The following is a 27,919-nucleotide window of genomic DNA, read 5'->3' on the forward strand; positions in this document are numbered from 1 at the left end:
ATCAAATGTACGCAGTGATCGTGAGAGGTATATTATGTTACAGAACACGCATAAACAAATATTGCAAAAACAAAACTTAGTTTACTAAATGTTGTAAATATATGGATAATAAATCAGCAAAGAAAGTAATATCAAAATTGAATATAGTATCCAAGTAAGCTGTACACAAATCAATACATAGGAAACAGACAGAAATAAAGATAGAACAGTAATCAAATAACAATATAGAACAAAAAAAACCACCTCCCTTATACATCCTCCTTGTATATAAGCCAGTGTTCATACAAACTTGGAAGACTTTACGAGCTCAGGGATTCTGAAAGACACACTCTCTGGTCATTTCAGCTCATCCAACTAAAATAAGCAAATGCTATGCCTTATATATCCTCCTGCAAGTTAGGTGTTTTAATTTGCACTTTATTCAGGAAGGCATTTCAGTATTAGTCTTTTGATCTCCCAATTGGTAAACGACACCAAATGTTTTAACTCATTATCAGCTCAGTACTAGTCTTTAGCAATTAATCTTTCCAGGTGTTTAGAGACACCAGATGTCTTAGCCTTTGATCTTCCCAGCAAATGTTATTTTGACAGTCTATCAGCTCATTGGTACCAGGAAGTCTCAGGAATGAAGGGAACAAATGGTGACAGTGTCATGCCTTTGTACAATCTTGGTACTTAAATTATATGCAATATATCGATTCATACTCATCAGTCATTGGAGTCTGTTCTGATCCATAGTTCTCTATTTGCAGTACAAAGTCTTCCGGGGATCTGGCTAGCTTACCTAAAATTATCCTTTCACATGACCATGCCTTGAAACACTCACACCCTGTCCATACCTCAGTCCTTTTTTAAATCAAGTGGGATGTGCGCGCAGCAGGAGATGTGCAAGCACCTGGGTGACTTTAAAATTCGGTTGTCACGCGTAAGCCCAACTTGTGCATGTATCCTCTAATTTATACAGGTGCTAGACTTTTAAAATTCACCTTTTAATGTACACAAAAGAAATATGACCCAACAAGGGCTCAGATAATGGTGTGTACTTAAACAAGCTACTTCATTGAAAAGTAGGGATTGATGACTCTTCCCTGACTTGCTTTGAATATTTCCCTGGCTATTCAGTCTCAGCTTTGACCTGGTTCAAAACTGATTTACATTTACATTTTTTTAAAAAATGCAGATTTGCTGACTGGTTTTGATCTATGTGAATATTCACCATATTGGAAGGTAACACACATCTTCCAAAAACAGCAACTGTAGGTGCAAATCTGCACACGTGTGCATCTGAACAGGATAAAAAATTATCCAAACTAGGCAAAAAAAGGAGATCTGAATCCTTTTGCAAATGATGTGGATTTATCTGAATCAATTCATGACTTGTCCTGTACGGTGCTCAGATTCTGATTATGTGATACACACACACACACACTCACACACACACACACAGAGTTCTCCCACGGCCCAGTTTGGATGGGGCTCAGATTTATTCTATTAGTTTGTCCATCTTCCATTTTGAATAGTTCACTGTTTGCCATATTTAATTTTGATTATGGCGGTTGAAGCTGAAACTGCCCCACTGAGTTATGCATAATAATCCTGTGACCACATACAAGATGACCTATGAGATGGTCTTCTGGATGCATTTCCTTGGACAGTTGACAAACACTGGTAGGCCACATCATAGGAGCTCCATCCAGCAATCAAATGACCTAATCCTCCTCATCTTCTTCTTCAGACTTTCCCTTTTCATCAGTCTTAGCTGGGTTGATGGGATCTGTCATGGCCATCCACAAGCCCTCGCCATTCTTCAGCTGAATCTCTTTCTTATTTCTATGTCTTGACTTCACACACATGTAAATGAGAGCAGCACTCATTAGAAGGAAGATCAGAAGGGGGCATATTAAAATGAAGTTGAACAGAGATGGTGAAGAACAGACATGGCCGAGGACTGAATATTCTGCCAAAAACATAAAACAAAGCATTGACCTTAATGGATGCATATATGTTTCTAGGTACATTAAAGATTTTCTAAAGCATGGTTGCCTCTGTAGTGAAGGGAATGCAATAATTATGAACTATAACAGGAAGAATATAAGTATATACAGTTTCTTTTTTCCTTGAAAAATATACAATAATATTGCATGATTAGCCATATTGAGGGTTGACATGCAAATGCATTAAACATCTTCTGGTACTTCCTAAAAGAGAGAAAGCCAGTCATAGGACAGCATGCAGCTTGAAGATTCCTAACCTAGCCAACATCGAGATGAAAACAATAGAAACAAGTGGAATTGCGAATAGATTAGATCATTTTCTGGTGAATTTATGGAGTGAGAATGCTTATCCCCAAAATAGATATAGGGGCGGTTTTTCAAAGGGTTATGCGCGTAACCCTCCTGCGCATGCTGAGCCTATTTTGCATAGGCTCAACGATGTGCGCAAGCCCTGGGACGCACGTATGTCCCGGGGCTTTGAAAAAGGGGCAGGAAGGGGGCGTGGGCGGTCCGGGGCGAGACTGAGGCCTCTGGCACGGCAGCCGTGCCGGGGGAATCGTGCACCTCCAGCCGGCCAGCACACGCAAGTTATGCCTGCCAGAGGCAGGCATAAATAGGACAACAAAGGTAGGGGGGGATTTAGGTAGGGTTGGGAGGGCGGGTTAGATAGGGGAAGGGAGGGGAAGGTGGGGGGGGGAGTGGAGGGAACAGGGAAAACGATCAGGGCTCCCCTAGGGCTCGGCGCGCGCAAGGTGCACAAGTGTGCACCTTGCGCGCGCCGACCCCAGATTTTATAACATGCGCGCGGCTGTGCATGCATGTTATAAAATCTGGCGTAGATTTGTGTGTACCGGGTTGCGCGCACAAATCGACGCGCTTGCGTAATTCTGAATATCCGGCCCATAATGTGGAACAGCAGTGGAAGTGGAAGATTTCTGCACTCACAATACTTCCATATGTTTCTCCTGGAGTAATTCTGTGCCAAAAAACTAAAATTTTGCACACAAAAACTTAAAATTCTGCCTATTTATACTGGTCAAAATAACAATATACATGACAGTCTTTAAGTAAAATGTAGTACAGAAAAAAGTTATTACTTAAAGATGCAGAGTTAAATATTTTGAGCAGAATTTCCCTAGAAGCTCACTGCATGAGTGTCTGTCTCTTCCACCCTCTCTCCCTACTCCCCTGGCCAGTATCCTTTCACTTTGCCCTCTCAAGCCCCAACTCTTCCACCTGCCACTATCTCTCCCCTCCCCCTCTAGGCTCAACCCTTCCACTCTTATCTCCACTCCCACAGTTTGCCCCTCTCTTAGTAGTGCCCCTCACAAAGGCTCACACACACACCCACGCACGCATTCCCTCTCTCTAGTGCACATACACACCTCCTCATACAGGTTCCCTCTCTCTCACACACACTCACATACACATCCTCTTACAAGCTTCCTCTCTCTCTTTCACTCACGTGCTCACACACACACACACACACAAGCTCATACTGGCTCCCTTTCACACATGCACACACACCCCCTCATACCGGCTCCCTCTCTCTCTCGCACACTCACACCCCTTCATATAGGTTCCCTCTCTCTCTCAAACTCGCTTGCGCGCACACACCCTTCATACAGGTTGCCTCTCGCACATGCACATACCCCTTGTACAGGCTCCTTCTTTCTCTTGCATAGGCACCCACACAGACTCCCTTTCTCACTCATGCACCCTCACACAGGCTACCTATGTCTTTCTCTCCCACACACCCCTGCACACTGGCTCCCTCTCTCACACACCCTTACATACTGGCTCTCTTTCTCACAAAAACACGCATCCTCACAAAGGCTCCCTCTCTCACAAACAGGCGCGCTCACTCCCTCACATACACAGAATCCCTTTTTCACACACAATCCTTTTTTCACACACACCAGTTCTCAATCTCACACACATACACACTCCTTCACAATCTCCTCCCATAGGCTCCCTCTCTGGCACCCACACCCACGCACCCTCAAACATGCTTTCTCACTTCCCCCAGCCTCACAGTCTTACACACACACCTCTACACACAGACTCACTCTCACTGGGGCCTGCTCTATCTTCACCAAATTCTGCATAGAAAATGGAAATTCTGCGAAGGAGGGGGAATTCTATGCAAATTCTGCGCTCTGCAGTAGCGCAGAATTCTTCCAGGAGTAATATGTCTCAGCCCTGCTGTGGGAAACAACCATCTCAAAGGATTGAAGGGAAGATCAAATTTTGTTTCCAACCTTTGGCCTCTCCATTTGAATGCCAACTTGGATAACAACTGCTGTCAACTGTGATGCTAGTTTTGGGGCTGTTTTTGGGGCTAGAAAATGGACTGAGACCACCCACCTATTTTAGACAGACCACTGCATGGTGATGTAATCACTTATAATGGGGGGAAATCGAGAAAGCGTGGGATAAGCACAAAGGATTCCCTACTTGCAAAGAAAGCCAGAGATCAACCATGGTGTGTAGCATTGCACCAGGAATGAAACTGGGCAGATAATCCTTATCTGTCCTCAGTTTCGGTGTAAGCAACTTCATTCTTTTTCTTACTAAACCACCTTCTTAAATGCATTCAACTGCCAGCAAATGTTGTCATGCCCCGGTCTGCTTAGCTTTGTTACCTGGTGGGAGTGTGATGAGCCTTGTGTATCCAGAAAAAGCCGATCCTTCCTGTGACCAGACCCCGTTGGGGCCCAGCCGCCACTCGTCGATTTGGCAGTAGTAGAGGCCTCCGTCTTCCATCGCAATGTTCCTTAGCTTTAAGCTGTAGCTGCCAGGGGATGGGGTGTTGAACTGCAGCCTCTCAGCTGTCCCCTCATCCCCATCGGCGTAAACCACCATGGAATTGTGCTGGATTGTAAGCAGTGGTTTCACTGTGGATTCTTCTTTCCTGTGGAACCAGGCAACTGAGAACAGAGAACTGGAATGGGCTGAACTCTCCAAGCTGCAATTCACCTGCACATCTGTGCCTTCCTTGGCTGTAATGTTGCTGTCTGCTCTGTTCACCTTTAACTTGTCCTCTGGAAAGGAGTAGAAGTAAACAACTTTGCTTAGTGACCTGCATAACATGTCTGGGCTCCTGTAAGGTGACCCCTTGCCCGTGCAATGTGTTCACTGCTCTATGTTCTGACTGTGCCATGTCTGCACACCTGTACCACACTTGTGCCTCTCTGCAACTCTGTGCCATGCTTTGCATACCTTTGCACCTGGACCATGCTTTCACAGTTGCAGTGTATTTGTGTACATTTAGCCAAACTGTGCAGCATGAAACATATCCTTTACTTTTCATGGAAGCAGATAATGTTTCAGCTTTCCATTTGCTTTGTCACTGCCCCATTCCTAGAAACTACCTATGTAATGAAGAATGTTGTAATGAGACATTATGTGGAGGGGGGGATCCAGTGTTGTGGAGGAGTGGCTGAGTGGTTAGAGCAGTATTGGTAAGAACCATGGAAGCCAGGGTTCAAATCCTGCTTAGGAAAAAAGCTTTCGTAAATCAAGCCTTAGATTGTAAGTTCTCTAGGGCTGGCAAATATCTTCTGTACCAGACTGTAATTTGCCTTGAACTTGGGTTTGGAAAGGCAAGTAGTGAAATCTAGAATCCCGATCCATTCAAAAAACTGTATATATCAGTTATAAATAAGAACCATGCTACCACACCATTAGATACCTTAGTTCCCATGCATCTGCAATACTCTTACAATGCTGGTCTTTATAAACATAACTGTCTTGCCTTTCTTCAAACTGTACTTCCTTCACTCTGAAAACGTAAGGTACCATCTCTTTTCAGCAAAAGAGGCCACTACAAGATACAAACAAGTTGAGCCTTCCAGCAGGGGAATTTTACCTGCAATAAACTCTAGGGTGGTATGGCCAGACGCCTTCTGTCCCAGTTTGTGCCACCCATCCTCAGACCACATCCACTCCTCCACGGTGCAGTGGTACGTCCCGCGGTCACTGTTGTCTGTCTGCAGAACCCTCAGCTGGTACAGTGTCTGGGAGACCCTGTCGTTCTGGTACTTGGCCCTTAACCTTGGAGAGCTGAAATTCTGCCCGTAGGTCACCACGCCATCGTAGCCCGCGCTGAGGATTTTCAGCGCATGCCCGGGATCCAAAGGCAACTGGACATACCAGGCGACTGCAAGCTGATGGTCTGCCTGGGACACAGCCAGAACTTCGCATCCGATCTCCACCTCAGCATTGCCTGAGCTCACCTCCACGTATTTATTCTCCGTGCTGACTTGCAGACTGCTCTCTGTGTCAGGAATGAAGGAAAGAGGGGGTTAAAATAGTGCCTGCATCACCAGTGCATGGAAGAACAGGCTTGGCCTGAATCGCAGAAGCAAACAGTTGATGCGGATTTAGTATTGTCATGAATTCCAACGGGAAGGACCACCCTAAAGTAATAATAAAGGGAATTCTACAAAATACGATGGAGATTCAAGGAATCCTAGGGAATTATGAAGAATTTCACAAAATTCAGCTACATAAACAGTACAGATGCCATCAGATGATCATGTGCATTTTTTTTTTAAATGTTGTATTTATGGTCTGCAGTGTCACTGCTGCTTAATGGATATTATGGCTCCAGCAGTTTGTAGGGGCGCTTTAAACCTTCCTTTCAGTTACCAGCATTTCCCCCTATTTAGCCCTCCCTCCCAGCAGTGATTCTTGGCAGAGAGGCTCGGACCATGGCTTCCTTTGGCCTGTAGCCTGCCACTAATGCCCAGCAGCCAGGGTTCCTGCTCCTCCGCCAGCCCCGGGGGCCAATGACTGGGAGCTGGGTCCAGGTTTAAATCTGGCTTTCCTGTGCAGCAGTGCACAGTATTGCTGCTGGGCAATTGACATTTTAGGGTACATTATCAATAGGGTGCCTAAATTAAGGTGCCCTCATAAAACAAAAAAGATTTTCAAGCCCAAGAGATTTGTCTGAATATCCTGGCGTTATGTGGCTAAACGTTAAGGGCATTGGCGGCCTGCATACCACACACGTTTTAAAGATGCAGTGTATGCAAATCATGCCCAAACAAATCTCGAAACTACTCCTACTTCCCCGGACTTTTCTATGTGGATAAAATTGCGTGCACACAAGTCTCACTTACCCGGGTATGGCCGACACTGGGGGCTTAACTCTGTTTACCCAGGTAAGAAGGCACTTACGACTTTCCGGCGTATTTCCTTCGCATGACAAGGACATTTGCACGTTTTGGTTTTTGCCTTGGAAAAATGGCATAACTCCGGTAGGAAAGTCACCGGCAAAACGTATTCATTTCTGGGTTAGATGGGAGGCCTCCCTCGGAAGGGTGCAGGGGCAGGTCTTTGATTATAACACTGGGTCACTCCCCAGCACATGGACAGGAGGGGGGGTGGTACCATGGCAGGGGCTCTGGCTCTTTAAAAATCCGAGCCTGTCCCAGCACTCCTCCCCAGAGGCTTTTGCTCGTGTTTATCTTGCCCTAAAAAAATAACAGGTTTCTCCTGCTAACAGGCCGAAACACTTAAATTCGCTCAGCTGAGCACGCTGTTTAACCAGCTGTTGGACGCGTGTTTGGGACACGCGTCCACTACCCCTTATACACTAAGGGGTTCGGCGCGTCCATAGCACGCATCCAAACCCCCCCAAAACTAATAGCGCTCATCACATGCAAATGCATGTTGATGAGGCTATTAGCCATTCGCCCCAGATACAAAACAAAATGTGCGCCCGATCCACACATTTTACACTGAGCAGCCCGAAAAAGTGTACAGAAAAGCAGAAAATACTGCGATATTAAGTCAGAGGAGCCAAAAAGGTTAAAAAAAATATTAAAAAAAAAAAAAAAAAGTGTGCCGGCGGGTCAGGTTAGGAAAACGGACAATCGTAAAATCAAGTGTCCATTTTCCAAACCCGCTGACAGCCACCCTTCCTGGGTTTCCGCTGCTAAGGAGGCACTAGGGGTGTGCTATTGTCCCTAGCGCCTCCTTTTTAGCACAGCCCCTCATTTAAATACAGTATCAGGCGCCCAGGAGAGGTGGCCGGGCTGTGCGTTAGGAAAGCGGGCGCCCCACACTGAGCACCCGTTTTCCCGCGCACGATGCTGTATCGGCCTGTAAGAGCGCTGCCCATGGTGGCGAGAGTGATAAAGTGCTGGGAGCAGCACGCACTCCTTCCAAGGGGGTCACAGACACCAGGCAGAAGCCGAATACTCAGGCAGCCACCAGGGTGCTTCCCCTGACGCTGCAGCGGTGCCGCTCTCCGCTGCAATTATTGAATGAGGACCTTAGAGACCGGGAGGCTGCAGCTAGAAGGAGCGCGTTGAAGGGCTCTGCCTCCATTCCTCATGGCTCTCATAGGTGCATTTTTTAAGTTATTTTTTTAAGTTTTGCAGACTTTTTTTTGTGCATCTCTGGCTATGCAAGCTGGGCACCCTTCTCATCATACCCCCTAACGACATCTCAGGGCCAGATATACTACGGTAAGGTTGCCAGACGGGTCCAGGTCCTCGGGGGCCACGCTGAACCAGTCCCAGTTTCATTCTCCTATGTGGTGGTGAATACAGGCTTTGCTCTGCTCTGTTCTGTGCACTGCCCACTCAAGGATCACCCCTTCTCCTCTTGTCCCCTGCAGGCTGCTGCCTGGAGCACGAAGCAGGGGCCTCTCTGATAACCGGCATAGACTATTATTATTTATTAATCTTGAGATGCCATTTGTTGAACATCCAAGCTGTTTGCAATAAAAGCTATACATAATAATATTAAACAATGCACAAAATGACCTTAAATCATCTACCAACAAACGACACAATCATAATATACAGAAATAAAATAGACATCTATTGAAACTTTTAATGTCATCGTAGAAAGGAAGAGCTTACAGTAGTCTCGCCTGTCCTTAGGGAATAGACTCATAAAAAAATCATTATGCTCCATGCATGTCGGATAATGGGGCTTTTACTGTACTTTAAAAACGGGAGTGGACTCATATTTTCTGCAGAGAGGTCTTCAGCCCGACAGCAAGTCACATCCACTGATAATCAAATAAAGCACAATCCAGGCCCTACTGCTGCTCTTAATCGGTTGGACGCATAACGGGGCAGGGAGTGGCTGCGTGAAGAAATGCACGGGGACTTTCTTTCCAAAGGCTATGCAAGTGCCTGTTTCTGGCCTTCCACCACAGGAAATGATCAAAGGCCTCGCCGTTCTGCTCGCTTTTCAGTCTGACTCCGTTGTGCAGTGCAGACAAAGATGTTTAGACTGGAATGACTGTGCACCTTTTTTTTTTTGAGCCCCTGCAGCAGATGGGCAGTAAAACCTGCTGTCCCTGGACCCCCAGCTCAGCAAGTGACTGAGAAAAGACGTGGCGTGCCTCCCGGAGAGGCTGGAAGCACAGCATGAAGACCATGGGAGCTGTGCATTCACCTTGCTGCTCCCAGCAGGGGCTGTCTCACCCCGATTACAAAACTGTACTTCCCTCAGATTCTGCTTCCGTGCTTTGACACGTCGGACATTTAAATCTTGACTTTGTTACGAAGGTCAGGCACATGCATTGGTGCTGTTCAAGTCCAGAGATGGCATCTGCTTTGATAATTTTGCTAATTTGTCTTAAATTCTGTTTTACAGGAGTTTATTTTCCAGTTTGTAGCTTCTTACCTTAATTGGTAGAATAGTTAATACAGACTTTGAAATGCTAATCTGTTCATTTCCCTCCTTTCTTGCCCCTAACCCATCCATCCTATTGCCTGTTTTTCTTATTCAGACCTTCAGTAGGCAGAGACCTTTTTTTTGTTTAAAGCAGCCCAAATCCTGCCTATTTCCCACTTCTTTTTTTATTTTTTATTTAGTAAAAAACTGGTTCTCCCTGATCATGGCCTTCTTCCTTTAGCCAGTTTTTATAATAGTGAAGTTCCTGAACCCTCTTGTCTTGACCAATCTGTAAACTCCACCAAGCACAGACTGCCTTTTCTATAGGCCTCATTTTCTAAAGTAGCACAGGCCTGCGATACTTTAGGGAATGAGGGGCGGGGGGCTGAAACGGGGGGCGGGCCTGTGCTAGCCGGCAGCGATCGCACCGTCGCGGTGCGATCGCTGCCTGCTTCGCACCCAATTGCGCCACCATAGAAGGTGTAGCTATTGGGCGCGAACTCGGACGTGAAAAGGGCCTTACCTTTTTGTCGTCCGCGGCGTCTTCGCGGAGTCGGCCCCGGTGACGCCCCGACTCCTCCTCTTCCGGGGCCGACTCCACCCCCATTTTGGTATCGCACGCAATAAGGGACTTTTCGTATGCGAAACGTCCCTTATCGCGTGTGATCCGGATGGAAAATGAGGCCCTATGTGATGTAAGGCATTGCATGTGTCTAATACTGCTATATAAATGTTTAATAATAGCACTATTAGTAGCAGACATTGCTGCTATTACACTGTGGTCCTTCTTTCCCCCTACCATCATTTTTTTTTTAAATATTACTCCCTTTCCCGCCTAATCCCTTCTTTGCAGCGAGAGCTTTCTGGCTGAGAGAGACAAACCAATTGTGGCTCCCTCTGGAACCTGGCGCATCCATCCACCGGCCAGCAGGTGTCGCTGTTCACTGACGGCGGAGACACCCTTCCACCCACAGCCCTAGCAATCCCAGGCGTGGGAGCTGGATCTCAAAGTCAAACACAGGGGCTCCCACTTGCCGCTGGGGGCCTGAGTTTGGGCGTTACCCCGGGGTAGAAGCTAAGTTTAAAGAGCTGAGTTATTTCTAATTTAATTTTTAATGAACTCTAATAAAATAAAATGCAGTACTTTATCTCCATACGCCGACTATCATGTCCACGTGAAGGGCCAATGCAGAAGCTAATTGTTATCCAAACTTGCAGTCCAGTAAACCAAGAGGGAGAAATCTCAGTATTCCTCATCAATCATTGTGTCCCTCTCTACCCAGCTTAATAAGGAAGAACCAGAATTTATTAAAAGGAGGGAAACATAATTAGTTACAGATTGCAGATTATGTGTCCGAAAGAGTGATCAGGCACAAATTAGGGTTTACCTTTGTATGGAGGCAGCAGGGAAGGAAATAAAAGAGGGGGATGGGCTACTGAAGGAAAATCTTTTGTGCCTTGATTCTGTCTCCTCTGAATTATGTCACTTTAATCACAAGGGAGTGAAAAAAAAAAATAGGAATCAAGCTACTCTTTTACCTTTAAAAAGTAATCAGATTTCTCTTTTGGTTGACTCATGGATCCACCAGTCTCTGGGCCGGCAGCATCACCTGGAATCCCAGGTTCAAATCCAGCCCTTGCTATTCACCGGGAAGTCTTTCTGACGGATTCTTGGCAGGTTATGAGATTTTTCATGAGACACTAATCTAACAATTATCTTCAACTGGAGGGGGACCCATATGGTCTGAAAAGCCTATCTACAGCATCTTTCAATAATTTATATAAATGTTATCACGAGCTTTCTTCGCAGACCAGTGCTATTGTTAGAATCCTGCGCTGTGCCTTTAATCAAGTGGCTTAAAGCTCCAGTGCTGAGGCTTTTGCAGCATGGAGCTGGTAGCTAGATGATTTATTTGGTACAGCATTGTACTACATAAATAATATATTTAGATGTGATGGAGTGCTTCGTCTGACCAAAATGCATCTTAGGTACTGTGGGGAGTGCAGGAAAATTCCAAGCAACAAAACAAAAAAGATCCTAGTGTTCAGGTGCTCCGTGACCCCAGGTGTCATGCGTCTCTGTCCTCTGAGTGGCTTCTCTTTTCCCTTAGAAGGGAAGCACCCAGGGGGCTCAGGAATGATTGGGGGGGGGGGGGGGGGAAGGGGGGTTAAAGTGCATATGGTGTGTGGTACCCTCCCCCTCCCCCCAAACAAGCACCAGGAGCCTTGGGAAAAAAAAACTTTAAAATTTAAAAGTCGTTCAAGTCTAGGCGGTACCTGAAGCATAAAAAAACCCAAAGCGGAGTCAGCTGAAGGAGGCCCGTGATGATGCTGCAGACGGTGGTGCAGAGTATCGGGGTTTCGACTTCTGAGCCCGGCTCCTTCTCTCTGTGCTGGCCCGAGCTGGTGAAGCTGGCTGAGAGGCCATGCTCACAGGGCTGGAGAGGGGGGAGAGCCCCAGTAACGCATTCCACGGTCTGTGGCCCCTGGCCGAGGAATGCCACTAGGATGACTGCGCTGGATAGGAGGGGGGGGGGGGGGGGGGAATCACCGTGGCTAGTTACGGTAAAGCCTCGTGGAGCTGTAAACCCAGTTAAGGCTGGTCCTGACTGAGCTGAAAAGGAGGAGGAGGAATCGGCTGGGTCAAAAGCAACCTCTTCCTAAGTCCAAGCGAACGGCGTGGAGTAAGTATATATCTGGAGCATCCTGAGACAGTGTTTTATCAGCAGCAGGGGACTCTAGGGCTATGACATTTTTCTGTAGCTCCTTCCCCAAATTCAGTTACATTTGGAAATCCTCAGTGATACTCAGGTAAGCTTGAAAGCACCCACATCTCATTCCTTCTCTTCCCAAAGTGTCCTAGCCTGGATTTTGCAATGTAAGATAATAAATGTTTATTTCGAAACAAGAGAGTGATCTTGGCTGTCTGATGGACCAGCAGAAGAGCTTGTTAGCTGTGCAAGACCGGAGAGAGAGAGAGAGCAAGCTTAGATTTTACCGCTGAGATACCGAGCTTGTTAAATTTTGATTTAAGAGTTGCTACGTGGGTTGAATGGATGGAATCAGCCCCCATCTGCTCCGCTCAGAGACGCGCTCTTTGACACAAAAAGTTACAGAATCCTCGCAACACGTGTGAGACTTTGACGGAGAGGTGTCCCGATTTAAATAATCTGTCCCAAATCACATATGGGCCCTTTAAACAAACATATGTTGTATAATTTTATGGCTGGATGTTTTTGGTTTTTTTTTAATAAATTGTTAATTTTAATCTACTGGGTGGAAAATGCGGAATTTTAATTATGTAAGCAGCACAGATCCACAAGTTTTGGATTTTGTGGGTTATACAAGAAGTGTAACAAATAAATAAGCCTGCAAGCAGTATAAAAACACACTGACAGAAAATTTCGTAAATCGCCAGCAGCAGCCCACAATCCATTGCTACAGATTTTGGAAAGCAGAGAAAGGCATTTGTGTGGGGAAGGGGTGATGAGCCGGAGATCCCCCATAGAGGGGAGAAAGCGAGCAACTCCTGCGGGGCTGCGGAAGAGTCTCCGGCTATCTGGGAGAATGAAGAGGCAGGAACATGCGATTACATCTTCTTTACCATGGTACAAGCAAAACAGGATCCAGTGTAAGGTGACTGCGACTAAGGTCCTGAGGCCTTTTGGATCTGCTGGTAAAGGGTGCCCTGGCTATAGACCTTTCTGTGGCCAGGGTGCCTTACCATCTTGCCATTTGGCAAGGTCAAGCTTTGCAAGCTTTAGATTCCTGGTTTATTCCGTATGTGCTATTATTAGACTAGACAGTATATTTTAATGCCAAGTTATAGTGGTTTCATTTACATTTGAGAAGATCTCTGCAAGTTTCATCAATGTATTATATATTGTAGGAGGGTCAGAGAAAAATGACAAATTATGGTTCTCCAGACTCTGAAACATTAACCTTTGTTCACACAAAAGCAATTTCTATTCTTTACTTTGCCTTTCTGATTATTTTCACTTGGACAACTGACTAGGCAAAACATGCCCCTTTCGTTGGCCAAGGACAGAGAAAGACTTGACTTCGGAAACTCAACCCTATAGTGCCACTCTAATGACACCAGGGGGTCGCCCCTTCAGCAGCAGTGTTCCTTCCTCCATCCCTCTCCCACCTCCCCCCAGTCTCCATGGCCCGAGCACAGCACCACCACCACCACCGCTGCCACCTGTGGTGTCCCCACTCCACTTCTTGCATTTGAGCTGAGGCCCTTATTGTTTATTTATGCTTAATAACCATACAATTGGGCTGATAGTCAATCAATCAGCTTACGTGATTTCTCAGACCTGTTTTATAATGTGTACCATCCTAACTCTTTATTTCAAGATGAGCCATTAAAGTAATGTGACAACTAGATTTGTTTCCTGTTCAGCATCTAACGGGAAACCGCAGAGAATGAAGATACAGACAAGTTTGGCAATCATGCTTGTCTCGCATCTGCTATGCTTCTATGTCAGAAATTGAGTTTACCTTGTGGTTTAACTTCTATCATCAAAGAGGTGGATGTGGCGGTGGCTACTGTGATCCATCTGTTTCCCAGGTCCCTCTTCATTACTTCCACTTCACACCTGTATCTGGCCATCTCCCTCTTAGTGGCTCTGTGGATCCTCAGTTTGGATTTTGTCACCATGGTCCTCGTTTGGAAGTGCTGGTATGTCTTGCTCCATTCAATGGTACCATTGTGGGAAATCTGAACCAGCGTCTGATAATAATCCCCTGCCATTCCACTTGGCAAAAATTGCCAAGTTATGGATGTTGGCACACCATCCATGCTGTAAGTAGCAGATACTCGGCACATTAGGTCAAACTGACTTCCAACTTGGACTACTGGTGTGCGGGTTATTAAAGTCGCTGTTAGGCCCAAACCTGTCCAAAAAGGAGCAGATCAATTAGATTTGCATGGGATTTTTTTTCTTTTGCCAAGTTTAAAACAAAAACATTATTTTCTGAAATTACTGTCTAGCTACTCTTCCGACTCTCTTACGCAATTGACTCTTGTAAGGGGATTAGGTCCTGCATTTCTCCCAAGGTTTTGCTGTAGATAAGCCTCTCTCCTTAAGCCATCCCCACATGCACTGTCACAGGCAAGAAGCAGTACAGTTCTACAGGCTCCCCTGTCCTAGTCCTTTTTGGTTAAGTGCAAATCTTGCTATTTCTTTCTTGGTTGTTCTTACACGGCTCACAATTCCTTGACACAATGCAGGACAGGTCAAGCTGTCAAAGAGAAGAAGTGCAAATAATTATTGGTTTTCTTTGCAGAGGCATCCCCCATATATTTATAGAGAAAACAAAATTGGAGTAAGGGATATTTAAATATCTTTGATCAAAGCAGAAAAGAGACTCAGGAATAAGACCAGCAGTGGGTCCAACAGGCAAGTTGATATTGTGAAGAACACACTGTACTGTCTTCATTCACATTTCTTCTCTAATAGGCTCAGAAACCAATTTCTAATCGGTTTAAGAATGCAAAGCAAATGGTGTTTAACCTTAATTTTGAATGCATTGTTATAAAGTTAAAGGCAACTGTGCAGGGGTGGGGGCTGGATGGCACAAGCTTTTTGTCTCTGAGTATTAGGTTGCAATTTGGCTTAGGCTGGCAGTGATTGACAGTCATAATCACCTGAAAGCCATTTAGCGGCCTACATGAAATGAGCTGGCAGTCTCAGTTCAGCAGTCAGGTGGCCACATCACAAAAAACCACCATCACAGTTTGGCACTAACTGACACCCTTGCTGCCAGCAAAGCGGCCACAGACTTCGAGGTGGCATGGAGAGTAAGTTAAGCCTCTTGTCCTTTGAGAGGCTTCCTCCAGGGCAGGGTTGAGGCACACTGGCAGGGACAGTGAGGGAAAGCTTGGTTCTGCCATTGCCTGTGCTCTAGAAAAACGGAGGACTTTGGTTTCCAATGTTTTTAACTTGGCACCTTTTGGTAAAGCTACTGGGGTAATTTTCAAATGGCCAATGTTCTTCCAAAGTGCGAGTACTTTTCTCCAGTACTGAAAGAGAGAGAATGCGGGTACTTGCTCTTTGAAAATCAACATGAAGTTTGTGCATGAAAAGCGGCAATGTGATTTTTCCCCCGCTCTTTTTGTGCAGGCTGCTGAAGGGTGGGGGGGGTGGCAGGAAAAATAGCATATGTCCTTGCTTAAACGCCATATGCTCCCCCCCCCAACCTAAACACACCTCTGGGACCACCTCCTTGCAGTCTGGCTTAAGGTGCGCACACTATGGAAGCCTGACCATACTTTTTAGGCATCCGGATGGGGGCAATTTATTTTTTTTGAGTGTGTCCTAAAGAGAAAAGTTTGGGAAGTACCAAACTAGAAGGCTTTCCTACCATCAAAAAGCAGTAATTAAAATGGGGACCAGAGAAACATTTATTCTACTTACTCAGAGGAACAACTGTTACTGATGTGTCCTGAAACTGATCATTCATTTTTCGCCACCTGCCGCCTGCCTCCGAGGACCACTCTGTCACTTGGCACGTGTAGCGTCCTTCGTCTGAAGGGAGGGAGTTGTAGATTCCAAGGGCGAATGTGCTCCGGCTCATTTTCTCTACCACTACGAGGCCGTAGACATGGCGCTGCTGGTAGGAGGAGCCCACACTCAGTGAGCCATCTTGCTCCATGTTCGCTATCATCTCCCGTTGCAATTTACCCCTGGTAAGATACCAACTCATGGACAGAGTGCTGGAGGTTTCCCTCGCATCACAGTGAAAAGTTAAAGATTCGCCCTCCGTTATTTTCGGATTGCTGCTGCTAAGAGACACTTTCAAGTTGCTCTCTGTGAATGAAGTAGCATGGGTACCATATTAGTCTACTGGAATGCATGGAAATAAAAGATCAATAATTGAAAACATGTGTAAAATGAGGTAGTGAAGACAAGGACTGTATCTGAATTCAAAAAGCATGGGGCAAGCACAGGGGATCTTGGAGGGAGTAGGAGGGATTGTTGAACCGAGCAATTGTGTGGACGGGTGGACTGGATAGAACATGTGGTCTTTATCATATATCTGTTTATATGTCTGTGAATACTTGTTATTGTTAAACAGGATGTAGAGTTTTCATATCTCCCTTAAAGACATTCTTCAAACTTGCCAATTTAGGCCAGCACGATAAGTTATGGTGACAATGCTGTGCAGTGCCATGCACGAGACATATATTAGACTTCTGGACATGGGGAACACTGGAGAGCCGGAGGAAATCTTAACCACTGCCCAATAGTGACACCTATAAGTGGAATTTGCAGGGGGTACCAAGCTCTGAAGGGAAGCAAGGTCAGTGGCTCCTTACCAAAACCTGTGGTTGCACTGAAGGGGGTGAGGAAATAAAAATTGGAGAGAAAAACACCGGTAGCTGAGAATGAAGGCAGAGCCGCTGCTAGTTTTTTTGCTGCCCTGTGTGAAAAATTACTGTGCTACCCCCCCCCCCCCTCCCCCGCGATTCATTCAGTGCCTGTCCCGGGCCCATCAAATAAAGCCCAGCTCCGTCCTGCAATCTGTATTTTTAAAAACTGACGAGCCCCCCCCCCCCCCCCCCCCCGAACCCATGGATAAGGAAATGTATTAAGTACCCGAGGCAAACCCAAATTTGCCTCGGGTACTTAATACATGAAAAAGCTCAAGAGTACAGTCTTCCAAGGCAAAAATAGCACTTACAACATGCATATTATATTTGCATGCACTCCTGTGGTGCCAACCAGAAAACTCTGCAAAAAAGACACTTGGAATTAGACTTTGTGTAATGTGTGCTGGATGTGGGCTTGGCCCTCAGAAAGCCATGAATAAACAAAATTACCATTACAATATAGTAAACCTCTCATACTATACTGTACATATTACACCAGGCCCTAGAACACCAGTAAAACTCTTATTAGGAAACCAGGCAGCTATAGATCCCTACACAGAAATTACATGCTAGCAAATTACCTCACCTCAGTCACATGTGCAGAACACAGATAGACCCTCACCAAATACAGAATAAAGAGATCAGAAAGTATAAACAGAAGTGTGCTGAGAAGAAATGAGCTGGAACCCACAACAAGTCAGCCTCTATAAGCAGAGCAACAATGGGAAAACAGAAACATTACCATTCTTCAGAAAACATTAAATAATAAAATCAAGAAATATAAAACATTAATCATAATAATAAAGTCAAATTCATGAAAAGAATATTTCAAACCAGTTACTGAATAGAATATAAAACATTTCCCAAACACCAAAAAAATTAAAAAAAATATGCTGAATAAAAAATCCTCTCTCCAAAAAAAATATTTCAAAAGAGCTGAATCATCAAATTGCACCCAATAATTAAAACTAATAAGGATTTTAAAATCTGCTCTCCCTACCTGTAATCTTCTAATTTCCAGTCACCCTGAGATTGTCATGGATTGGGGGAGGTAGGGCCGTACAAATGTATCTTCTCTCACACACTCGCACAGTAACACATTCATTCTCTCACACACTCCCTCTCTAACACACACAGGCTGCCTCTCCCTCACCCTCATAGATACATTATGTTTGTGTGCATGTGTACGAGCCTGTGAGAGCCTATATGTGACACACAAGCTCTCACAGGCACAAAACATACACAAACACACAAGCTCTAACAAAGACACATTCACAGGCACACAGGTTCTCACACAGACTCACACTGAAGCTCTCACACAGATACACAAATAGGCTTTTACACAGTCACACACAAACAGGCACCCTCTCATACCCACAGACACACACACACACAGACACCAACCCTCTCATACACAGGCACTCACTCTCACAGGGCCAATCTCTCGCTCTCTCATACATATTTTGGACCTCTACTTTGGCCGCTGGCTGCAGAGCAGGGCCTCTTCAACTGCTACTGGCTCCGGGGAAAGGCCAGCGGCACCGCAGGGTCTCTTCTTCTGCAGCCAGCTTGGAGGAAACGCCAGCAGCACTGCAGGATATCGCTTTTGCTGGTGGGGAGTAGGAACCCCACCAGCATGTTACTTCGCACCACCATGAGAGCTTGCTTCCTGTACCCGACCTTCCTGCTTGGGGAGGGGAGGGAATGGAAGCTGTGCGCGGGCATACGCGTTGGTCTCTCCTTCTGTCACCAGCGCTCCTTCTTTCTTCGGCCACCGGCTGGTTAGGCTCCACCGGCAGCCTGCAGCCTCTCCTGCTACCACTGCCCCACCGCCTCCCCGGGTGTGCCGCTCCATGCAAATGCACGGAATGCACACCCAGTCATGCCGGGCCTGTCCTAGAGGGGTCAAACTCCTCTTGAAGTAAAATCTCAAAGAAGTGGACATGAATGAATGAATAATGACCAACCAGCCAACTCTATGTATTCCACGTAGGTCAAATTGATATGCCACCTTTTGGGTAAAAGGCATGAAAGTGATTTTTTTCATGGTTCACGAATCTATGGAAAAACCATGAAGGATGCTCACTATGTAAACTGCCATGAGGTCTTGCATGACAAGGCAGCATATCAAATTTAAATGCTTTATTACAAGCTTTGCACACATGTTCTCTTTGGGCACCCATTGGGAATTGTTACCCAACAGTCAAGATTCCCAGAGGTCTTCAGATCTATCTGGACGGGTACTAACCTAGGAGCTTAATACTTAAGAAGGCATCCAGTGATTTTTTGCTTTGAGTAACTGTAAATCCCGTGTCTGTCCTCTCCATCTCAGAGACTTCACAATGGTAAAGTCCTTCATCTGAGAGCCCCACGTGGTGGATTTTCAAGACGTAATCTTCTTTGCTTTTCCTGACAACACTAAGCCCTCCCTGTCTCTCTCTGAGTTCATATTCATTCTTTATCAGGGTGGGCACCCCATGGGGGTCAAGCTGGGCAATTTCAGAGTTATTCAACAGCCAGGACACCTGGAACAGGCGGGCAGGCAGGTCTTGGACTTTCAGAGAACAGGTGACGTGAAAAGGGTCTCCGATGACGAGGCTGCTTTTACCGGCATCCATGTTGACAGCAAAGTCTCTACCTGAAAGAAAAAAAAAACAGTAGAAGCAAAGGCAAGATATGGTTTCAGACATTTTGAGAGGCAATTATGAAGAGCTTGTTTTTTTTCGCAAGATACTTGGGCACTTTTAGCTATTATCCAAGGGAAACCACATGCTTTGTTCCCTTTGTGAAAATTAACAAGAGGCCATGTACTTTGAAAATGCCATGTATACGTGCTGTTTCCCTCCCGTCCTAAGATTGCCTCTCTTTAATCAGTGCGCATGCCCACCTGTAGTTTTAGCTAGGTTTTACTGTGCATGTATAATAATTTTCTATCAGTTTTATAATGCTTTTTTCTCATATGCACTGAGATTTATGTTAATAAAGCTTTGCAGATCAATGACAAACATAATAGTCCATGTCTACATTGCCTCCCAGCATCACATAGGGACATCATGTGCTCCTGCTGCATGGACGATACCACACAATTCAAAACTGTCAGGAGGATTCGGCGGCTTACCTATGCTTGTAACTGTTACTACTGCTCTCTTGGACTGTTTCCTGGCAATGTCTTTCCAAGTCCTTTCCGGATCCTGGATCCACTCCACAGCCTGGCAGTAGAACTGTCCCTGATCCGAGGGCTGAAGTTTGCTGATGGATAACTTGTAGACAGTATCCCCAATCTTGTCCAGACGAATGTCGCCCGAAGAAAGCCTCTGCACGTATGAGGCTCCTGCCATCAGCACAAAATCCCTGGACAGGGAGAGGATCTCTGTGCTGTTATCTCCTAACTGTAGGTACCACGCCAGAGAGACGTGGGTGTGCTGGAACGTTGTCTTTGACACCTCACAGGTCAGCTCCAAGGGGTCTCCTTCCAACTTCCGAAAGGTCCCAGGTTCCATGATGGCCATTAGAGTGTCTGGTATCACTAAATTACAAATGCAATAAATCACCAATCAGTTACTCCTTAATCAACGCAATACTCTACCCTTTCCTCAACATTACAAATCTACTAAAAAGGTTATTTGTTTGGGGGGGGGGGGGGGAACGACACTGAGGGCCTCTACTTCCCATTTAAAAATGGAATGTAAATGGAACCAAAAGCGTGATTTTAAAAATGCTTGAAAAATGAAGAATTGTATCCGAGTACATCTGGTATTTGCATGCTGAGAAGGTAGGACAGGAGGCATCTCTCCAGAAGAGCTGTCAGTGACCATGAGAAACATCCTTTCTTTTGTAAGCTCTTGCAGTTGGGAAGAGATAATAGTGAGTGTGGAAAGATGGGAAGAGAGCGAGAGACTGTGTGTAGGTGTGAGGGGGGGCGGTGTTTGTGTTTGTGTGTGACTGGGGAGATGTCTGTGTGAAGGGATGTGTCTGTTGGGAAGTGCTTCCCTTGCAGTACCAACTTGGCAAGGCATCAGTGGCCCAAGCTGCTCTGGTATTCCCTTAGAGATGCCCTTTCTCGATTTCTAGAATGTAAAAGCACAGTGATCTGCAGCGAAGTAAAGCCATCACAGAGGAGGGAAAATCCTCAGAACACATGGGAGCTGGCTGATGATGCTAATCAGACATTCTGGTGCTACCTGTGCTCTTCTCTCTCTGTCACAGAGATTACTGCAGTTCCTAACCCTCCATGGGTGGAGGAGGAAGACAAAGAAAGAAGGTTTCAGTTTGTCGGGTGATTTTAGGGTGAAATATAGAGCTGCCTTTCAGTGACTGAGAGAGACCCAGGTTCCAAAAACAGGATCCAGAGCCTGAGTCCTAATACCCTAGTAGTTGGTCATTCTTTTGGGGTGGGTTGGGGAGAGACGTAGGGCAAAGAGAGACAAAAAGATTCTAGGAGCACATGAGGGAAACTTTACCAGGGAGGAAACCTCTCAGTAACTCACTACAGAATTCTAGGGGGAATTAGCACTAAGGCAGCAAAACATCTCGATCCATTCATTTCTCTTAATGCTGCGTAAATTCCCCCCCCCTCCCCCAACCACCACCACCCCCGCCTTCCTCCTTGATGTGCACCAACATAACAGATTAGGTGGCGCGCCTATGGAGACGTCAATACCAACCAAAAAGGGTCATTTTTGCGCTGTAACTCCCAAATAATCGCTCTTCTGTGCTGGGAGTGTGACACTCGTAGTCTCCCGCATCTTCATCCAGGAGGTCGGTGATGTGGAGTAGCGCTGAGTCGCCTTTCAGCCTTTCTATGTAAATGTCTCCTCGCTGGACTCGTGCCCCATACAAAGCATAAGTGAAGTCATGTCTCAGAGTGCTGACGATCTGAATCTCCCTCTGCGGATCGGAGGGACGGTAAATGGACCACTGGAAGTTCTGTTCCGAGGGACCCTGGTAGCCACTGACCTCACACCGGATAGTAATGGGATAGCCTGTGACCCGGTAGAGGGGTCCTTTTTCCATAGTTACTTCTCGCTGGCTCGCACACAATCCTGCTTGGGAAAAAAACCAAACACGTGAGCCAAAAATAAATAAAGAAATAAAGCAAAAATATTAATATTAATTAGTTTAAATTAAAATGTATAAAATAGTGCCGATTTGGGGTAGAAACTTATGGTATGTTAGTTTTATTCTCATTTTCCATATGCATGATAGTCCTAAGCCTAGGCTGTAGTTATTAATTTCATTAGCTTATCAGGTTTTATTTTATTGTATTAGAGTTATAGTTTCAATGTATTTTAGTCTTAATTTTAGATTTCATTTTATTGTATTAGATCTATAGTTTTATGATCATTTTATTATGATTGTACTGTGATTTATTTGCTGTATTGTTAACCGACTTGATATCTGTCGAGGAAGGTCAGTATATAAAAAGATGTAAATAAATAAATAAATAAATAATTCTCGGAATCGGCCAGATTAGAAAGTGGGTCCTATTTTTTTCCATTTGTTTCTCATTAGGGGTTTGTCCTCATGGACTGACACAGCCGAAAGTTGTGCCAATAAATATTGCTGTGGACCAGAGTCAAGTTTTTACACAGATTGGTATACCTGGGTTGTTCACAAGTCTAAAAATCTTCTACCTGGCTCCTGCTAGTCCATTAACTCTTCACATTCTCTGCTGTTTTCAACCTCCAAGGCATGGGTAAGCCTGTTGGGAGTTTCCTGGGAAATTCTCAGGACATGGTTTCCTTTGTAATCTTATTTTTCAATATGTTGGCTTTTATTACAATTGCCACCATATTTGGCGTGATAATTAAATTATTCAAACTGATGTCATATATCCGAGGGTATTAAGGGAACATAGAGAAGTTCTGGCATCTCTGCTAGTTGACTTTTTTTTTTTTTTTTTTTTGCTTCTTTAGAGTGGAAGGAAGGAGGAGGCTGGGAACCTCTATGGTGAGCAAATTAATGGAATTGTTGTTAAAACAGAGGATAGTGCAGATCCAAGGCCGAATGGTTTTACTAGAGGTAGAGCTTGTCAGATGAATCTGATCAATTTCTTTGATTGGGTGACCAGAGAGTTGGATCTCACTAAGAGCTTTGAGACAGTTCTGCATAGGCAACTTATAAATAGAGTGCCCTAGGTATGGGCCCCAAAGTGACTGACTGGGTTAGAAAATGGTTACGTGGGAGGTGACAGATGGAATTCACTCCATGGAGAGGGGCGTTGTTACTAGTGATGTGCCACAGGGATTGGTCCTCGGATTGATTCTTTTCCACATATTTTTAAGCAACATTGCAGAAGGACTATAGAGAAAGGTGTGTCTTTTTGTGGATGCTATCAAAATCTGCAACAGAGTGGACAGCCAGGAAGAAGTAGAAAATGTGGAGAGGAATCTAATGAAGCTTGAGGAATGCTCTAGAGCAGTGGTTCCCAACCCTGTCCTGGGGACCCTCCAGCCAGTCGGGTTTTCAGGATATCCACAATGAATATGCATGAGAGAAAGTTTGCATGAGGGAAACCTGCACAGGGAGGCACTTACTACCTGTAGTGCATGCAAATTTTCTCTCATGCATATTCATTGTGGATGTCCTGAAAACCTGACTGGCTGGGCGGGGGGTCTCCAAGACAGGGTTGGGAACCACTGCTCTAGAGTTTGGCAGCTAAGATTTAATGCTAAAAAAATGCAGAGTCATGCATTTGGGCTGCAAAAACCCAAGGGAGTGGTAGGGTATAGGAGGTGAAATGTTTCTATGCATGAAACAATGAGACCTAGGTGTGATCGTACCTGATCCCTGGGTGGTCACACATGTGGATAAAGTGATGGCAAAAGCCAGAAAGATGTTTGGATGCATAGGGAGTGAAATGGGCAGCAGAAAGAAGGAGGCGATATTGCTTTTGTATATCCCTGGTGAGACCTCACATGGAATACTGTGTACAATTCTGGAGACCGCACCTTCAAAAGGATATAAACAGGTTGGAGTCGATCCAGAGGGAGGCTACGAAAATGGTCCATGGTCTTTGTTGTAAAGCATATGGGGATAGACTTAAAGATCTAAACATATATATGCCAGAGGAAAGTTGGGATGGGGAGATATGATAAAGACATTTAAATACCTCTAAGGTTCTTGTGCATAGGAGGCGTGTCTCTTTCCAGAGGAAGGAAACTGGAATTGAAGAATCATGGAATGAGGATGAAAGGAGTTAGACTCAGAAGTAATCTAAGGAAATATTTTGTTACAGAAAGGGTGGCGGAAGTATGGAACAGTCTCCCATTCAAGTGGTGGAGACAAGAGAGCTTGGGACAAGCCTAGGGAATCCCTGAGGGAGTGGTAGGGATTGTAGAGCTGAGCAGTTGGGGTAGATGGGCAGACTAGGTAGATTGCATGGTCTTTTTCTGCTCTCATGTTTCTATATTTCTATGCTTTTAGCTAAAGCACTCGGGGAAAAAAAATCTAAACGGATGTCCTACTGCACGAGAAGGAAAAAGGACAGAGGGAAATATAGATACTCTGCTATAGCAAAAAAATGTAATCCGATTTAATAAACTTGGGCACCAGGAGCCGGCTGGCGATCAAGTCAGTTTTGGAATTTAAGTGTAATTTAAATGGATGCATTTTCATGGCTTTGGAGGCCAAACCTGTCATAATTGTACATTTGTTGGAGGGAAAAAAAAACAACCCAGTTGTTCACTGATTACTTCCATCATCTTGTTTAATGACATGCAACTCCATCTGAGGTTATCTGATACCCATGGAAACAAATGGATGAAGAATGCTTGATAAGAGAGCACCCAGCGGAGAAGAGAGGTGGTCAGAGGGTGTTGCTTCAAGCCAGAGTCAGGTTAGAGAATGCAGAGCGATGGAAGGTGTATGGAAAGCAGACAACAAATTGGAGAGAGGATAAAGACAGTGCACAGAGCAAACTGGAAGGCCCTTAGGGGCCTGTTCTAGCACCATCCTCTATGCTCTTATGAGAGCAGTGAGCCTGTCCCTTTCAGATTTGCTGCTGCTGGTTTTGAGAAGGACATGCAAGGTATATGATAAAGGAAAGGACCTATCCTCTCCCTTTGTCAATGGTACCCCAGACATTTTCAGGTTTCTCTCTGGAGATTCCCTTTATTTCTCCAGCTACCACCAGGCAATGAAGAGAGGATTTATGTAGGTTGAAACCTGAGCGAAGGCTAGCCCCCTCCCCCCCCCCCCACTCCCACCCCACCCAAGTGACTTGGAAAAAGTGCTCGGTATCAGGACCATGACCGGTGGAAGCACTAGGCGGACTGGGTGACTGCCTAGAGGACCACGGATCTTGGGGCAGTGACACCGCGCGGCCTGGAACAGGAAGTGGTGAGTCTGTGTGGGCAGGAAAAAGGAAAGGCCACGCAGTTGCAACCAGAACAGGAAGAGGCAGCATCAGTCCCATTCCGCATGGCATTCAAGTGTAGGAAGAGCAGCATCCCTCAGGCTCAGGGAGCAAAGCAGCATCAGCCCCCAAGGCCTCAAGAAAGATGCAGAGTCCTGGCTGCTGTGGAGGCTGAAGGAGGAGGCTGCTGTTGTACTTCTGATGGGGAGGAGGGTAGGAAGTGAGTGTGAGAGAGCATGTCAGTGTGTGTGTATGTGTGTGCGCTTGTGAGAGATATGTGTGGGTCTATGAGAGCATGTCTATTTGTGTGAGTCTATGAGAGTAAGAGTATGTCAGTGTGTGTGTATGTGTGTGCGCTTGTGAGAGATGTGTGTGGGTCTATGAGAGCATGTCTATTTGTGTGAGTCTATGAGAGTAAGAGTATGTCTGTGTGTGTCTGTGTTTGTGAGAGTATGTCTGTGTCTGTATGTGTATGAGAGCATGTTCTGTGATTGAGCATGTGAGTATGTATGAAAGAGAGGAGAAGGATTGCGAGCAACAACCCCTCTCTTCTCCCCTGCTAATCCATGACAAACTCAGAACATCTGCAAATCAAAAGATCCCAGGTATGGACAGCAGGGAATTTTTTAACCTTTTAAAATTTTAAATACTGGGTGGTGGTGTGTTTGCTGTTTTGAAATATTTTATTAGTGTTTGGAAAATTGATATGAGTTTTAAATTATTGGATGTTTTTCTTTTTGTCAGTTTTGTATTAGTATGGCTTTACTTCTATTGGTGATTTATACATCTTGATGTTATTGCTTGATGTTTATGAGAAATTGTAATGTCTCTGATTTTTCATTGTTGCACTGCATAAATAGTGTGACTTGTTGCAGTTTACAATTCAGTTTTTATCTGCATATTTGTATTACTACTTTATGGTCACTTTATTCTGCATTTGGTGAGGGTCTGTTTGTATTTTGCATGTGTGACTGAGCTGATGTATTCTGCTAGTGTGTAGGTTCTGTGTAGGGATCTATAGCAGCTTGGCTTTTTCTGTTTTACTATTGGTAGGTGTATTGGCATTTTAGGGCCTGGTCTATGAATTGCAGTGTTGTCTTTTCATAAGTAGGGCTGCTAGTGTTTGAGTGCTGGTAGTTATTGGAGTTTTGGTATGGGAATTTATTATACTGAAATTGTAATTCATTTTACTTGTGACTTTTTGAGGGCCAAGCCCATACCTAACACACATTACAATAGACCTAATACCAATTCCAAGGGTCTTTTTTTATTTTTTTTGCAGGGTTTTACAGCACTGCATGTAAATATAGGGGTAGATTTTACAAATTTGCGCACAGGCGTACTTTTGTTTGCGCACCAGGCACAAACAAGAGTACGCGGGATTTTGATAGATACGCGCGTAGCCGCGCGTATCTGTTAAAATCCAGGATCGGCGCACGCAAGACTGTGCAAAATCGGAGAGGCCTCGGAGGAAACTTTCCTTCCACCCCCCCTTCCTTCCCCTTCCTTCCCCTACCTAACCCACCCCCCCAGCCCTACCTAAACCTCCCCCTACCTTTGTTGCACAAGTTACGCCTGCCCGAGGCAGGCGTAACTTGTGTGCGCTGGGCTGGTCGCCGGCGTGCGATTCCCAGGCTCGGGAACCATTTCGAAGGCCTTTTCCACGCCCACGAAATGCCCCTGGGCCAGAACCATGCCTACAGCCCCGCCTCCAAATGATGCACTGCCGCGACATGCCCCCAAAACGCCCCCCCCCAGGAAAGCCCCGGGACTTACGCGCATCCCGGGCCTTGCGCGCGCTGCCGAGCCTACTCAACATAGGCTCGGCGCACGCAGGGGGAACTTTTGGGCAGGTTTTCGGGGGGTACGCGCGTATCTTACGCGTGTACCCCTTTGAAAATCTGGCCCATAATACGTATGTTGTAAGTGATATTTTTATCCCAGAATACTGTACTTTAAATGTTGGTGTTCATGTAAATTCTGTTATTATAAAAGCATAATTTGTAATTGTGTGTGGGGAGGATCTGATGGGATGGGGTGGGTAGTGGCGGGATGTAAGTTTCGCCTAGAGCACCTAATACCCTTGCACTGGCCCTAGTCAGGGCTCCTGTTTCTCTGGTGTATGCTTGTGTCTGTATGTTGAGGAAGTTAATGCACTTTGTCACTGAGAGAAGGGAGGGTGAATGGGTGCAGCAGGAGCAGCCTCAGGGGCAGAGCAGAAATGAACTTGAATGCAAGTTCCACAGAGCAAGGGCGGTTTCCTGTGTGTATCTGCACAGCACTGCATACATGGAGTGGCGCTGCTGCAGAAGTGATTGGTAGCAGAACCTGGACCTAAAGCCCAGCTCTATCCGCCCTCTCCCCGCATGATCTTGCATTTGACTTACCGAGTGCCAGGAGTGAGGTCATGAGGCGTAGAGCAGCCGCCATCAGAGGAGAAGGCAGGTGCTGCCTTTGCAATCTCTTTTCGCATGCAACGTCTGCTGACTCGTCTTTATAACTCTGCCGGGAGCTAGTCACAGACGGGCTGACATCAGACGAGGA

At 45.6% G+C, this 27,919-nt stretch overlaps 1 protein-coding gene across 2 annotated transcripts; it reads right to left on the reverse strand.

Annotated features, from left to right (window-relative positions):
• Positions 1-27,919, reverse strand: CD101 (CD101 molecule). Of its 2 annotated transcripts, none has more exons than XM_029578977.1 (9): positions 27,763-27,919; positions 21,684-22,064; positions 20,138-20,545; positions 19,268-19,657; positions 16,064-16,456; positions 14,145-14,540; positions 5,866-6,273; positions 4,640-5,038; positions 1-1,957 (listed from the first exon to the last, which is right to left on the reverse strand). In XM_029578977.1, exons 1-9 carry the CDS (start codon positions 27,803-27,805, stop codon positions 1,710-1,712), a joined length of 3,066 nt encoding a protein of 1,021 aa, XP_029434837.1. In that variant the 5' UTR covers positions 27,806-27,919; the 3' UTR covers positions 1-1,709. The 2 variants fall into 2 exon arrangements, with proteins under 2 accessions (XP_029434837.1, XP_029434838.1); XM_029578978.1 differs by having other exon boundaries at positions 21,684-22,061; positions 27,763-27,918.

This window comes from Rhinatrema bivittatum, chromosome 15 (genome assembly GCF_901001135.1).
Source record: "Rhinatrema bivittatum chromosome 15, aRhiBiv1.1, whole genome shotgun sequence".
NCBI lineage: Eukaryota > Metazoa > Chordata > Amphibia > Gymnophiona > Rhinatrematidae > Rhinatrema > Rhinatrema bivittatum.

Excerpts from the sequence above, each read along its gene's own strand:
- CD101 (XM_029578977.1), bottom strand. The coding sequence starts at position 27,805 with ATGGCGGCTGCTCTACGCCTCATGACCTCACTCCTGGCACTCG. Across the intron at positions 20,546-21,683 it reads CGCAAAAATGACCCTTTTTG|TGATACCAGACACTCTAATG; the intron begins GTTGGTATTGAC and ends TTTGTAATTTAG. Across the intron at positions 16,457-19,267 it reads CTTAAGTATTAAGCTCCTAG|AGAGCAACTTGAAAGTGTCT; the intron begins GTTAGTACCCGT and ends CTTCATTCACAG.